The sequence below is a fragment of the Canis lupus genome, chromosome 2, assembly GCF_003254725.2.
Source record: "Canis lupus dingo isolate Sandy chromosome 2, ASM325472v2, whole genome shotgun sequence".
In the NCBI taxonomy this organism is placed as follows: Eukaryota; Metazoa; Chordata; class Mammalia; order Carnivora; family Canidae; genus Canis; species Canis lupus.
Window position 1 is genome coordinate 77,746,291 of NC_064244.1, and position 15,350 is coordinate 77,761,640.

At 49.3% G+C, this 15,350-nt stretch overlaps 2 protein-coding genes across 6 annotated transcripts in view; both read left to right on the forward strand.

Annotated features, from left to right (window-relative positions):
- Window positions 1–15,350, forward strand: part of CAPZB (capping actin protein of muscle Z-line subunit beta) — a 130,369-nt gene that overhangs the window by 24,897 nt on the left and 90,122 nt on the right. The window lies entirely within an intron of this gene.
- Window positions 3,312–4,502, forward strand: LOC112660425 (WD repeat-containing protein 61-like). Its single transcript, XM_049106538.1, is given in 2 exon segments — window positions 3,312–3,675; window positions 3,678–4,502. Coding segments are annotated over 2 exon segments (909 nt in total). The 5' UTR covers window positions 3,312–3,410; the 3' UTR covers window positions 4,322–4,502.

Consider the following 15,350-nt stretch of genomic DNA (forward strand, 5'->3'; position numbering starts at 1 on the left):
ATCCATGATGGCGCTAACCTCCCCGTTGTCCGTCTTGAGGCTGCTTCTGGCTTTTTTGCATTCTGAGCAGTGTTAGAGTGGGATCCCTTATGTGGTTTTCCCTGTATTTGGGCTCTCGTGTAGGATAGACCCCCAGGGGTGCTATTAATGTGTCTGCGTGGGAACACTTTCACAGCCTTGGTTAGATACTGCCAGACTGCCTTGCCAGGGGGTCAGGCCAAGTCATAACGCCGCCAACGGCATGAGGGTCCGTGTGTTCCTTCCTTGCTGGCCTTGGGTGTTTTCCCCCTAAATTTCTGATTTCATAAGCAACGAACAGGACCTCATTTTCTGTTTGTTGGTTAGTGGGGTTGACTGTGTTTGCTCACACACGTGCTGGCTGGGCGTGCACTCAGTGTCCCCTCTCCCCACCCAGGAGTCGTGTGTGTCGATGTGCTCGTACACACCGGTAAGTTGTATATTACCGGTGGTAGCCGTGTCAGGCCAGAGCTCCCCGAGTGTACACAGTGGATTACGCGGTGCCCTCCGAGCCGGCCCCTGAGCCATTGTTGGGGGAATTAGAGGTGCCTAATTAGTGCGGATCAAGCTGGAAGCCAGCACTGTGGGCCTTGTCTGCAGTCCCTGGGGCCCAATGGTGACTTCAGTGGCATCTTCCACCTTCAGCTGTTCTGTGAACTCAGCTGAAATTTGATCACATTACAGTATGGTTAAGGGGCCTAATTAGCCGGAAACCTCAGGAAATTCGAAAATTAAAGAGTCCATTAATCCCTAGGCCCCTCCTTTGGTGAAGGGCTCCAATTCCCCTTTGGTTTGCCTGATTTTCCTGCTGTGCTTTAGCTCCAATGAGACTTGGATAGAGTGACAGCTTTTCTGCTGGAACTTCCTCCCTTTCTGAGGTTAAATGGAACCCTTTAAACCTCTCATCTTCCCTCCCCATACCACCGAGCTAATCTCCAAGTAATAGTCTGGAATGCTGGTCATTGTTCCATTTCCTGGATGAAAATCCTCCTGAGCCCAGTTAAGGTGAGTGTCATGACCCCAGCCAGGCCCCTTGACCCTCCTGTGACGTGGAGGAGCAGGAGCGACCTGTGCAGTAGTGTCCCTTGTGCAAGCTGTGTCTGAGAATAAGCACCCCCATTCCTTGTCCCTTTGAAACATTGGTGGTTTGTGTTGTGTTTTAGGTTCCTGTGGTCTGAGCAGTTTTGTGTGGTGGTAGTCTGCTCCTTCCCCCTCCTCCGGTGGCCCGTGGGGGCAGCCCAAGTGAGATGGTGTGAGATGCTCTAAGGATGTCATGTGCTTTGTTGGGCTGATACTTGGCCAGGCCCGTAAGCTGGAGTAGCCTTTCTGTACAGTGCAGTCCTAGTCGGCATGGTGGGTCTGCATTCCATCCAAGACGAGGCAGTTTAGCCACAGTTCCCTTGAAGGGCACCTGCATTTAAGAGAACTGGACTGGGATCCTGAGGCTGGCGTTGCTGGAAAGATGTGCCCGTATGATAGCCTCAGTATGAAACCGAGATCTATCTATTGCATGTGTGCGTGTGTTGTTAGCTTCTTGCGGAATAGCTGATCCTGCCTTGGATTCGCAGCTGACCCTCCTCCGAGAGGTTTTATTAGTATTCAAAGATTATTTTTGCATTTCTTTTGTTTATTTCTCAAAGCTCTTCTCACTCCAGCTCGTTCCATTTACCATGGGAGCATATTATTTGGTTGCTCTTAAAGTTATGCGCCTGCATTTAAGAACCTATAAAATACAGGAAATGGATCTTTATTTTTCTTCTGAAAACAGTCTGCCCTGAGACTGTGCTCTCTCCATGGCTCGGAGAGAAAGAGTCCGGTACCGTGTTATGTGGGACGTGACCGTGTCCGTGGACCTTGGAGTCAGCCTGCCCTTTTGGAAGGCTTTAAGATGAGTGGCACATGTGGGCATTGGGGCTGTTCTCTTCTCTCCCTCTAGCTCCTCGGCAACTTTTACAGAACAGGATCACAAATCCAAAGGTCAGCTGTGGCAAGTGGATGATGGGAGTGACCTGGCCAGGGTGTGGGTGTGCTACTGGTAGTAAACTGCCGATGTAGTATGTTGAAAAATAGCAGTCACATGGCCATTGGGGATCAGTGAGGGGTTCCTGCCTGTCTGGACTCCCATTACCTGCTTGGGGACACCCATCAGCTGGCATGTAGAGGGCCTTTGAAATTGGCCCCTTTCAGAGAATAAAGCTTGCTTGTTGAGTTAGATCATAGAAATGGAAGCAGACTATCATCAAAGTCTCAGATCCATGAGCCCCTGGGAGCCCCAGGCATCCTCATGGGTGTTTGCTGGCTGGTAGTGGGTGCTTTGGCCACGCTCCCCTCCCCTTAGCAGGGACTCAGCCCAGCTTTGGCCTTCGCCATTTCTCAGATGGCACCTGTTTCCTCTCCGCCTGGGTAGCCCTGCCTGCTTGCCCCTCAGGAGGTGTTGGTCGCCTCCATCTGCCACTCCGTCCCTCGGAGCCGCCCATAACCAGCTCGGGAGGCTCGAGTGGGTGGCCCCACGGGCCCCGGGCTTCCTGGCTGCTTGGTGTGCAGTTCAGCTTCCTCTTTGCAGGCTGGTTCCGTGAATTCACAGTGTGCACACAGCCCCTCAGCCCCTCCTTCCTGTACCAGGGCTTTATCTTTTCGGGCCAGCTCCTGCTGACGGCTGCAGTTTCACAGCTTTAGGCTATGGTGGGGCCTTTTAAACCATCCGCTTAGCAGAAGTGCTTCACCAGAAATGGTCTGCCTCTGCCTTGCAGTCTCTACGCTCCACTACTTGAACCATCATTTGAAGTCTGTTGGAGAAAATTGGGACCGTTTCCTGACACATGTTATTGAAGGCTTTGGTGTTGTGGTAAAGAGGGCAGGTTTGCGCCTGGATCCCCCGACCCACTGCTGTGTGGGCAAATCACTGAGCTTCCCTGCTCGCTTGGGATGAATGTGTGTCCACAAGTTCACCAGGATAGAGATTGGACATAAATGTGTAAGGTAGACAGAACGACTAATAGTAGTTCTTAGTAATCTTAGATAACTTTCCAAAATAAAAGCAGTAGGAAACCTTCTCCAAAAGTCATTTGTGTGATATTTTGTGGAAGAGAGTTTCTAAAGACCAGGGTGTAGCTATTACAGGAGACATTATAGAACTGACTTGCTCTCTGGGGTCTGTCTCATGTGGCCAGTGCCTCATTCCTCGTCCCACCTGAGGGGTGCCTCATCCCCTAGTGCTCGTGTGAGTTGTAAGCATGCTGTCTTTTGTATGGCTTTCCTCTCCAAGGTTTCTCGGATTCCTTCATTTCTTTCTTTTTTAAAAAATATATTTATTTAGACAACAAGTGTGGCGGCTGTGCAGCCGGCAGGGCGGCGAACTGTCTGGCCTGTAGCCTTCCTCCTTGGTTGAGGAAATGATCAACCAGTACAGTATTCTCTTCAAACAAGAACAAGCCCGTGATGATGCCATTTGGTCAGTTGCCTGGGGGACAAACAAGAAAGAAAACTCTGAGACGGTGGTTATGGGGTCCCTGGATGACCTGGTGAAGGTCTGGAAGTGGTGTGATGAGAGGCTGAACCTACAGTGGAGTCTAGAGGGACATCAACTGGGCAGGGTGTCTGTGGACATCAGCCACACGCTGCCCATCGCTGTGTCCAGTTCTCTTGACGCTCATATTCGTCCCTGGACTTGGATAACGGCAAACAGATAAAATCTAAAGATGCAGTGGATGCCTGGACTTTGGCCTTTTCTCCTGATTCCCAGTATCTGGCCACAGGAACTCATGTGGGTAAAGTGAACATTTTTGGTGTGGAAAGTGGGAAAAAGGAATATTCTCTGGACACGAGAGGAAAATTCATTGTTAGTATTGCATATAGCCGTGATGGGAAGTATCTGGCCAGTGGAGCCATAGATGGGATCATCAATATTTTTGATATTGCAACTGGAAGACTTCTGCACACCCTGGAAGGCCGTGCTATGCCTATCTGTTCCCTGACATTCTCCCCAGGTTCTCAGCTCCTGGTCCCTGCATCAGATGATGGCTACATCAAGGTCTTTGATGTACAACATGCCAATTTGGCTGGCACACTGAGTGGCCATGCATCATGGGTGTTGAATGTTGTGTTTTGTCCTGACGACACTCACATTGTGTCCAGTTCATCTGATAAAAGTGTGAAAGTTTGGGATGTTGGAACAAGAACCTGTGTTCACACCTTCTTCGATCACCAGGATCAGGTGTGGGGAGTAAAATACAATGGAAATCGCTCAAAGATTATGTCCATGGGTGATGACCAGGAAATCCATGTCTATGATTGCCCCGTATAAACACGAGAGTCTCGCAGGCTGGTGTGCAGGTCATGACATTCCGTATCTCTCTAGCTTTAACAAAACAGTGTTTATTGGAATAGAAACTTAAATTTTGTAGATATGGTATCTGTTCATACTTTAACATAAAGTGTTCATAACACACACACACAAATATATATATTTATTTATTTATTTAAATTCAATTTGCCAACGTATAGTATAACACCCACTGTTCATCTCATCATGCACCCTCCTGAGTGCCCATCACCCTGTCCCTCCACCTACTCCCCTTCTGCAGCCCTTTGTTTGGTTCCCAGAATTAGGACTCTCGTGGTTTGTCTTCCTCTCTAATTCTTCCCATTGAGTTTCCCTCCTTTCCCTTATGGTCCCTTTCATTACTTCTTATATTCCACATATGAGTGAAACCATATAATTGCCTTTCTCCAATTGACTTACTTCACTCAGCACAATACCCTCCAGTTCCATCCACCTTGATGGAAATTCATCCTTTCTGATGGCTGAGTAATATTCCATTGAATATATGTGTGTGTGTGTGTGTGTGTATTGCCATTATCTTGATCCATTCATCTGTTGAAGGACATCTCAGGTGTGTTCACAGTTTGGCTATTGTGGACATTGCTGCTATGAATACTGGGGTGCAGGTGTCCCATCATTTCACTACATCTGTACCCTTGGGGTAAATACCCAGTAATGTAATTGCTGGGTCGTAGGGTAGCTCTATTTTCCTTCATTTCTTTGTTTCTTTTTTTAAAAAAAGTATTTTATTTATTTATTCATGAGAGACAGAGAGAGAGGGAGGGAGAGAGAGAGAGGCAGAGACACAGGCAGAAGGAGAAGCAGGCAGGGAGCCCGACGTGGGACTTGATCCCGGGTTTCCAGGATCAGGCCCTGGGCTGAAGGCAGGCGCTAAACCGCTGAGCCACCGGGGCTGCCCCCTTCATTTATTTCTAAGCTTTCATCTAGGACCTCCTGTGAGAGCGCCAGCCCCGTGGGAGATGAGTCTGCAATCCAGTGTGACGAGAAGCAGCTCACATGGGGTCATGGTCACTAGTGTAGATGCTGGAGCTGGTTGCCTGGGTTTGAATCCCACATGTCATGTCTGTTCCTCACTTTCCTCCTCTAGAATGGGAATGGGGTAGTTGTTTGGAGGATGAATTAATGCATCTCACATGCTTCTTGCTCTGGTGCCCAGAAGGGTACAGTAATTGTTTGTATTAGCACTGTCAGAGGCATTGATTCAGCAGATATTCACCCAAGTAGTGAACAACAGAAAATCCTTGCTTTGTTGGGATGAGGGAGATCATAAACACAAGCCTTTCCTGTGATAAGAAACAGGTGGTGGGCAGGCAGGGACGGCGGGGCCCCCTCCTGTGGGGCCCTCCAGGCAAAGCGACAGTGCCAAGAGGGAGCCAGCCCCAGGGGACCTGATGGGGACAGCCTGTGTAGGGGCATCAAGGTGGAGGAATGTAAGACAGGGTCTGCTGCTGAGTTGAGCCAGGTCAGGTCATCAGGGCCCTGATGACACGGGGCCTTGTGCATCAGGTTCTATTGTGATGGTAACAAGGAGTTAGGGTTTTAAGCAGGAGAATACTGTGATCTTATTTATTTATTTATTTTTTAAAAAGGTGGGCAGCCTTGGTGGCTCAGCGGTTTAGGCGCCTCCCTTCAACCCAGGGTGTGATCCTGGAGACCCGGGATCGAGTCCCACGTTGGGCTCCCTGCATGGAGCCTGCTTCTCCCTCTGCCTGTCTGTCTGTCTCTCTCTAATAAATAAATAAAATCTTAAAAAAAAAAAAAAAAAGGTTATTTCAGCTGCTGCACAAATGAAGGATTGTGAGAGGCAAGGGTAGAAGCAGGGTGAGGACAGTGGGATGCTCAGTGAGAGAGACGGTGGTACAGTGGATATGGGCAGAATTGGGCTTGGGTCAGGGTCACAGGATGGCTAGGTTGACATTGACGCCAACCTGGAGGCACCTGGAGTTTGCCGGCGGCTGGGTGTTGCTCGCCCCAGGGCTGGTCATCACCAGGCCTCACCCCATCAGGACGTGTTGACTCCACGTCCACTGCTCTTCCCACACCTCCCTGCAGCCTCTCACCATCCTGGCTGCATTCACATGGCTCGCTAGGGACTGGGAGTCAGCTCGCAACCTTTTCTCTTCTTGGTGCTCAAGCAGATATTTATTTATTCACTGACTGTGGGTCAGACACGGTGTCAGATCTGGGCAGTACGAAGGTGACGAAGAAGGACACCCTCAAGTTGCCCTTGCCCCCCTGGAGCCTCCAGACCACCTCCAACCAGGTAGTCACTGCGCCCAGAGGGAGGCATGCTGCCACAAGGCTGCAGGAGGGGTAGACTTGAGCTGAGGGAATAGCAGCCCGGCCAGAAGGAACCACAGTGTGCGAAGCCCCGTGGCAGGAAGGAGCTTAGTGAGCATAGGGGGGTGGAAGGAAGACAGTGGTGGCAGGGAGTCGGATGGGAAACGAGAATGGAGAGATGGGCAGGACGCTCCTCCTAGTCACCGTTTGGGGGTGGTGGGGTGGGGGTGGTTTCCCAGGAGGCTTCGAAGGGCGTAGACCATGGGGCTGATCAAGTTTGAGTCTTCAGGTTTGCTCTGCCGCAGGTGTGGAGAAGGGGGAAGGGTGCTGGGGTGGGTGTGGGTCGGTCAGGAGACCACTGTGGTAGGCCAGGGGAGACGTGCCAGGCCAGGGGAGACGTGCCGTGGGCAAGAGGGGGAGGGTTGGCACTGGGGATGGAGAGGAGTAATGATCATACTCGTACTAAATGCTTCGTAGCCGTATGACTGGCGTATAGTAGATGCTCAGTAAATGTTCGCTGTTTGCATAACGGATAGGCTTTGGTGCGGGCAATCTCTGAGGTTTCGGGTATGTAGAGGCCTCGTACTTTAGAGTTGTTCAGAGCAGTGGAGGCAGGAGTAACTGGCTGGTTGAGGGATGCGTCCTTTGCCCCTCTGCCCAGACTGTCGTGTGCAGAAGGCTTCTCACCTCCGGTCCCAGCCTTGTCACTGGGGAGCTGCGGCCGCTTGGTCTTGTGTAGGTGGGGGGTGGCACCTGCCTTGCCGCTTCGCCGGAGGGGCTGCTGGCCCAGGTGGAGGCGCCTCGCAGGCTCCTCTGTGCTGCATACACGTGAGGTTCCTTATCCAGCGTTAGTCCTCTCCGTCCTTCCGCCACGTGTTAGTTGGGGGTAGGAAACAAAGCTGTCATGTTTTGTCCCCTGGCGTCCTTAAAGGCTTCTCGATCGCCTGTGGCGGTGCGCCCTCCCTCCCACCCACGCTTTTCCTTCCCGTTGTTTCTGCGCCTGCCGGGCCCCCTGGGCCATGATCCGGCGCCGGATCTCCTGCGGGCTTGTCCTGGGGAACTCGGTGCTGACTCGGTGGGCATTTCCGAACCACTCCGCTGCCAAGGTTGAGGCGTTCTCGGACTGAAGCGTTGTTAAGGCCTGAAAGTGAAACAGGAACCTCTGGTAATAATCATGAAAGGAACAGTAACAGTCCACGCGCAGAGCTGACGGGTGCCTGTCAGCCTGCCCTGCACGGTGACACGCACTGAGCAGGGATGATTTTTGCAAACCTGATGATTCAGCAGTGTCCCCTTGGCTCCAGATGAGAGCAGTCCTGGCATGCAGGAATGAGTCTTGTAATAGCAAAGAGAATTCTTACAAATAATAAACATCCCTTTCTATTATCCAAAGATAAACATTAGAGTTGGGGTCACCAGGGTTTTTCATAACCTCTTGTGGACTCTTGACTGGTCTTTTCCAAAACAAACGTGGTGAGTTGTCTGCATTCGAGATACTTCTCTTCCCTTGCCCCTTTATCCTTCAGAAGTATGAGATTTTCCAACACAGGCCTCACTATCAGTCGACATTGCAGAAGTATCAAAGGATAGGTTTTTTTTTTTAATATTTTTTTTAAATTTTTATTTATTTATGATAGTCGCAGAGAGAGAGAGAGGCAGAGACACAGGCAGAGGGAGAAGCAGGCTCCATGCACTGGGAGCCCGATGTGGGATTCGATCCCGGGTCTCCGGGATAACGCCCTGGGCCAAAGGCAGGCGCCAAACCGCTGCGCCACCCAGGGATCCCCCAAAGGATAGTTTTTAAGGGTGTTTGCTTCCAAGGGTTCTTGTGCCAGCTTGTCTTTTTCTGGACTCTCTTTTCTTGTTTATGAAACAACCGAGTTGAACCTCGCTCATCTCCAAGTGATCTTCCTCCTGCTTCACAATGCACCCAGTCCAGGCGGCCTCTGCTCTGAGGCTGTAGAGATGCCCCTGACATGTATAGTAGGTAAAATGGACTTTGTGTAGATCAGATTCACACTTAAAGGACTATATAATGAACTTTTAAAAAGTTTTTAAAAATAAGAGTTCCGGGCAGCCCTGGTGGCTTAGCGGTTTAGTGCCGCTTGCAGGCTAAAGAATCTGAGGTTGGGTAATGATATTCCCATTTCACAGAAGAAACTTTCTTTGAGGTTGGGTAATGATCAGCCCAGGGTGTGATCCTGGAGACCCGAGTCCCGCGTGGAGCCTGCTTCTCCCTCTGCCTGTGTCTCTGCCTCTCTCTCTCTCTGTCTCTCATGAATAAATAAAATCTTAAAAAAAAAAAAAAAACAAACAATCCTTGTTTGTGTGATTAACCCTGGCAGGAAGTCTGTTTGGAGGTCAGAAAGGCCTAGAATGCTCATGTGTTTGGATTCCCAAAGCAGGGCCCACCCCTGCTGGTGAGTCAGACGTGGTCCTGCTTTGAGATGCCTTGCTGTTGGCCTCTTCGGAAGGGCTCCAGCCTCATTTTGTGAATGCATGCTTGTCTTCCACTGGTCCAGACTGTAATCTGCAGCAAAGTCATCGCTGTCACCCACCTGACCCCTCTGAAGTTGAGTTCTGGCCCATTTGGGAGAACTGGGGCTAGTATCCCCTGGCAGAGCATGTGTTTGAAAACCACCATACCACTCTTGTCTAGAATCTAATATGCCAAAATGGCAACCACAGCCTTCTGAAGTCAATTCCAAAAAGTAGATTGCTCCTAGGTATGGCTGCAGGAGGAGAGAGCGGAGGTTTGCTCCCAAGACTGTCAGCATCAATCTGTCTATGAACTTGGACCGAGTTAGGGACAGCTGAGGGGATAATTGAACCAGGTGGATCAGGTTTCGAGTGTGAACAAAGATACCGAGAACTACCTTGTAATCATTTCAATGTGAGGCATGCTCCCTTCTCCCTGGACCTTTAAGGAGGCTGAAATAGTTGAAAGGGAGCTGCCGAGAAAGAGGAACATGGTGATACCCTGTCTGTCTTCACCTGGAACTTGATCTGAAAAGGAAGTGGGGATTGTGGAAAGAGTGAGGGCCCTGGAGTTGGGTAAATGTGGTTCCAATCTTGGGTTGCCCTCTTCCAGGCACGGTGGCTCGGGGTGAGCTCCTGAACCTCATTTTCTTCCTTTCACCTACCAAGGAGTTAGAAGCAGTTGACTCAGTACATGTTAATGTGCCTAGTGGAGTGAGCATTGAAAAGTGGTGGCTGCTGTGGGGAATAGTATTTGGGCCTCCTGGAAAGGGTGTGATGATTTCGATGCCGGTCCTGTGCCTAGAGATCTACCTTGCTCTCATTTCATCTTGAGGAGTCTCTGAGGTTAGGTAATGATATTCCCATTTCACAGATGGAAGAAACTTCACACGTGGAGGTAGGATTTAAGTAACTTGCATGAAAGTTTCATGAGAACTGCTGAGGACTGATTACTGGCGATCCCTGAGTGTTAGCACACAGAATGATTTTTTTCTTTAAGGACTCAAAAATGATAATAGTCATGGTTTTCTCCTGATTTAGTAATAAATTGTAGAAATTTAGAAAAAAGAGCAAAGTATAAAAATAAAAATCACTTTAATCCCACTACTTAGACAAAATATTTGTTGTTTTGGAGTATTTCCCTCTGGCCTTTTATGACTGTTATTTAATGTTCTGGTGTATATATAAATAGGTACCGTTGTGTTTCTCTTCTGTTCTGGGTGGCAGTTAAAAACCTGGCTTCTGGAGCCAGGCTGGGTTCAGATTCCAGCTCTGCCATTTGCTAGCTTTGTGACCCTCGACGAGTTCTGTAGCTTCTCTGTACCTCAGTCCTCTCGTCTAAGAAATAGGATTAATAGTGGAAGCTATTTTATAGGCCCATTATGAGGATCGAATGAATTACCTCTAAGCGCTTGGAACGGTGTCTGGCACACAGAAATCCTTTGTCAGTAAAACTGTGGTTAAAATCATAATCACCATTTTTTGTGTAGCGCTATATTGCCTTTATAAATCTGATTTTAGCTGTTTTGTAACCCACACTACGTAGACCTAGCATAATTTGCCTTGAAGATCTGCCACTGCCTTTGTTACCCTGATCGTGCTAGTGAAGAGCTTAGGAACGAGGCCCGATGTCCCGGTGTCTCCAGTCTGAGACCAGATGCGGAGCACCGAAGACTCCCCTCCCTGCTTCCTCAGCTCCAGTGCCAGATTTGATTCACATCTTGTCAGACCAGGGCATTTCTTTTTCTTGGCTGTTGTCAGAATCTCCAAGCCTCAAGACCCCCACTTTGCTCTCTTACCCCCGGTTCCGGCCTTGGAAAGTGTGGCCTTTCAGTCCCGCTCCGTGATACACAAGCAGACTTTGTGCCCGTCGGCCGCACATCGACTCCAGGGTCAGGAGGTGTGTGGCGGTGGAGCTGCTGGGGTTTCATCCGCAAATGAAAACCACCTGGCCAGCTGCTCGGGTCAGATGGAAGCCAGATGGGGGAAGTGAGGAGGGGGCCCCCCCGGGGCGGCCTGGAGCAGAGTCCGAGTGTCCTGTCCTGTCCTCTCCGCCCATCCCTGGCCTCCGCAGCCTGCAGGGGATTGTTTGTAACCCGGGTGTCTCTCCCGCGCCCAGATGGGTCCAGGGTGCAAGGTTCTCCCCTGTCCCGGGCCACGGCCAGCCTGGAAGATGTGACCCAGAACCTACAGAGGTGACACGCATGTCAGATCAGACGGAAGAAGAGGAGCAACAGGTGGCTAAGTGGCCATTGGGGTGGAAACTGTAACTGTCAGGCTGAAGGGAGGCGGCAGGGAAAGTAAATAGCAAAGTTAATGGACTCCATATGGCACATGGTTTTGGATGTGAGCAAGGCCAGTGATTAGACCGAGAGACGTGAAAACAGCCCCCCAGGAAATGTGTTGGCTCAGTGACAACCTGCTGCAGACCGGGGAATAAAGTGGGTCTGCTCCCCAGGCCGCTTCTCATGCGCATGAAGTATTTGCAGTTGAGTGAAGGAGAAAAGCATTTATGGAAGGTAGGAGATAGCAGGAGATAGCGAAGCACTTTGCATCTGCCTTTGGTCTGAGTTGTCCCAGTTGCCACCAGGATTTGATTCGTGATTCCGAGAGGAAAAGAGGAGGAGGTTTTTACCTCTATGGATTAAGGAGGTTGCCGGAGTGGAAAGTGATGCGTTCATTTCAGTGTCTAAACACTCGTATTTGGGGGCAGAAAGAGTAGAAAAATATTAATTAGATACCCTGGCGGGAGGGGAGGAGGGAGGAGGCAGGGAGAGGCAGAGGCAATAAGCCTGTTCGGACTGATTTACAGCTAGGAGTAAGAGTTCTGCCTCGAAAGGAAAAATCCTCTCAGAGATAGAAAGAGCCGAGAGAGAAGGGTGTTCTGGATGTTTACTTTCTCCTCAGGAGCCTCCCCAGCGTGCCTTTCCTCGCCAGCAGCACGGCTTGCTGCTGAAACCACAGGCTCTGCAGCCGCAGTCTTAGGTTTGATTACTTGGAGATCGATTATTGGCTTCCCATGTTGGCTGCCTATTAACTCTCCGAAAGGAAAGCCCACCCACACCAGGGGAGGCCCTCGTGTGCCCCCGGAGCTGCCTGTTAGCTCCGTCCCCACCTCCTGGGATATGCAAGTGAGAGTGCCCTAATTAGGGCGCTAACGTCACACCTGTTCCAATTCTTAAACGTAAGATGAACTTTGTGGTGTAACTACGGTGAATTGCACCTTGCTCCCGTGGCACAGCATTCTGGTTGAAGCCGCCACGCAGAGGAGCGGAGGGCCTGTGAGCCCCTCGGGGCTCTGAACTGTGCCCTGTCCCGCCAGTTCTCGGCTGCACTCCGGACTGCTCTGCACCTGACCTTGGGGTGACATCCTGGAGGCACGTCTCTTGGGGAACCTGCCACCTGGAATCCTGTAACTGGACTGCTGTGTCTGCAGAACACTCTTGGGAAGGCACGAAGGGCTTGTGGCTCCAGCTTCCTTCCAGGTGGTACAGGGGTCCCCCAAGGACGAGGCCTGGTTCCACCTGATGGGTCATTGTATTTTTTTCTCTCCCACTTGAAAACAGAGCAGCAATAACGACAAAATCCTTATTCCAAAAGAGTGACAGAAGTTTTATGTGCTCCCAGTGAGGGCTGGGATAGGTGGCACACGCCTCCTGGGGGGCCCACTGTGATCTGGAGTGTGGCAGTTGTCATTTTTTAGTGCATGGGGTTGTGATTCCAGAAAGCAGATTCACCATTAGAATTTTATGTCTGGAAAATAAAACCTAGTTTCTACACAAATACAAACCCTAGAGGGTAAAGTTAACAAAATCCACTTGGCAGATGGATTGTGGGTATTTTAGAGATTGAGGAATACTTTTTTTTTTTAAGATTTTATTTATTTATTCATGAGAGACACAGGGGTTGGGGCAGAGACACAGGCAGAGGGAGAAGCAGGCTCCATGCAGGGAGCCCGATGCGGGACTCAATCCCAGGACTTCAGGATCACGCTCTGGGCCAAAGGCAGGTGCTAAACCACTGAGCCACCCTGGGATCCCCGAGGAATACTTCAATAAAAATTTTGGAAATTTCAGAAAAACAGGTAAAAAAGAAAGAGTCAATTTCCCCACACAGGGCAAAACACTACTACCATTTTCATGTTGTTTCTCTCCAGGATTTTGGCTTTTTTTTTCCTTAGTTGAGATTAAATATTTATATCCAACTGTGCTAATTTAACATAATATAGATCATTTTCTCATGTTTTAAAGGACTTTCTCTGCAACATTGTAATGGTTACAGACTGATCATTTTCCTGTTGTTTGGGGAGGTTATTTCTAGCTTTTTGTAACCTATCAGTGGACATCTTTGATTTCTTTAGGGTAGATTTTCTTAGAAGGGTACAAACACTTTGAAAGTTTTTGACACATAATTCCCAGTTGCTTTTTAAGGGAATCCTACCCATTTTCTGGCCTTTCTGGCGCCCAGATTGGTTTTCTCTTCTGTAGTCATGGTGCCTTTTATGTAATGCGTGATTCTCCGCTCACCTTCTCTTCCACATGGCTCACTGGCCTGTTGCTCATTTTCACTTTGGCCCATTTGTATTCACCTTTGAGTACTTCCAGGGAGTAACATCTTGTCGTGGCAGCTTTAGAGTTTCTGTTGGATGAGAGCAGTGTTCTCAGTTTTCGTGCACGCAGCACATCCTGAACCTTGTGTGGTATTTGGGCCCTTGGGCCAGTGCTCCGTGTCCACCGCCACTTGTCATTAAGGGCAAGCCTCATGAATGGCTGTGCCCCGTGCGCAGTGGAGCTGACCTCTGGCCCCCGCAACTCTTCACTCTCACACATTATCTGATGAGCTTCTGTGTGCAGGAGGTTTGTCCAGTGATTCCTGAGAAGCCGCCAGCTTCCTCTGCCTCTTCCTTGTGGTCTTGGCAAGTGCTCTTGAGAGAAGCAGGGTGCACCCCCACCCAGCAGAGGCGGGCCAGCGCGGGGCCAAGGCTCTAGTTCTGCTGCTGGTATCTTTGGGGTTTTGCAACTGCTTTACCAAGGTATAATTTACATATCCTAAATCTCCCTGGTTTTGAGCGTACAACTCAATTTTGTACATTTTGTAGTAAATTTACAGAGTTGCAGAGCCATCACCACAATCCAATTTAACATTTCCAGCGCCCCCAGAAAGATCCCTTGCACCCATTTGCGGTCGCTCCCCGTCCCCACTCCTGCCTCAGGCAAACCACTCATCTTTCCTTCTTTCTGGATGTTTTGTATATATGGAATCCTGTGGATTGTTTTCTGAAGAAATTACTAGATTCTTGCAGTCTTGCTTGTGTTAATCATGTGCTAGTTACCTTTGGGGAGTGATGTCCTCTGGGTGGTGGGATTATAGGGGGGCTTTGCGCTTTCTGTGATGATTGAATTTTTTACAGAGAGCCTGTACCACATTCACAGTCAGAAGAAAAGGAGAAAAGGGCAAAAGGCACATATTTCATTTGTGGAAAATACAAAATAGTATACTGAGGATGAAAAACTAATAGTCCTGAGAATCGCCCCCCGCCCCGGATAAAACTGCTTTTACTTTGGTGTGGGGGTTCCCCCCCCCCATTCTTCTCTGAGCGTATTTTTAAAATATAACTCTCATATTTTAAACTTTGCATCCTGCTGCCTGTACTGGCATTACAGAAGCCCTTTTCTCACCTAACTGAAAACACCGTTACAAACTTCTTGATGATTGTGTAGTGGTTCATTTTATGATTCACCATAATTTAAGTACACTGAGCTCTAAGGTCGGTTTTACTTTTTGCTACTGTAAATAATGTGGAATGAATGAATGTGTTAAAAGCTTGGTGTCTGACCTTTGCAAAATCCCTGGGTCAGGGACGTCCTCACCTGAAAAAAATTATTTTTCTCCCAGTTGGCAGCTGATTTTGCAAAATTGCTTTCTAAATTTCTTCTCTGAGCTTCACCTACTCCTTGAAATTATTTATTTGGCTCCAGGGATGGGGTTTAGATTTCTAAAAGATGGCCCTTTATGGCAGCTTGAGGTGCAAGGTGGACAGTGGCAGGGAAGTGAATGGAAAAGCCAAACTGGGGCCTCTGAGGAAGGAAGGCAGTGCCCTTGGGAGCCAGGATGTAGTTTATCTGAACAAAATCTAGTGTTTATAATCTAAACAGGGCTGAGGCACCTAGGGTTTTCTGTAAACAGTCCCTTTTTGTTCATCTTTAGTTTTCAGTAAAGGTTTGTTTGTATG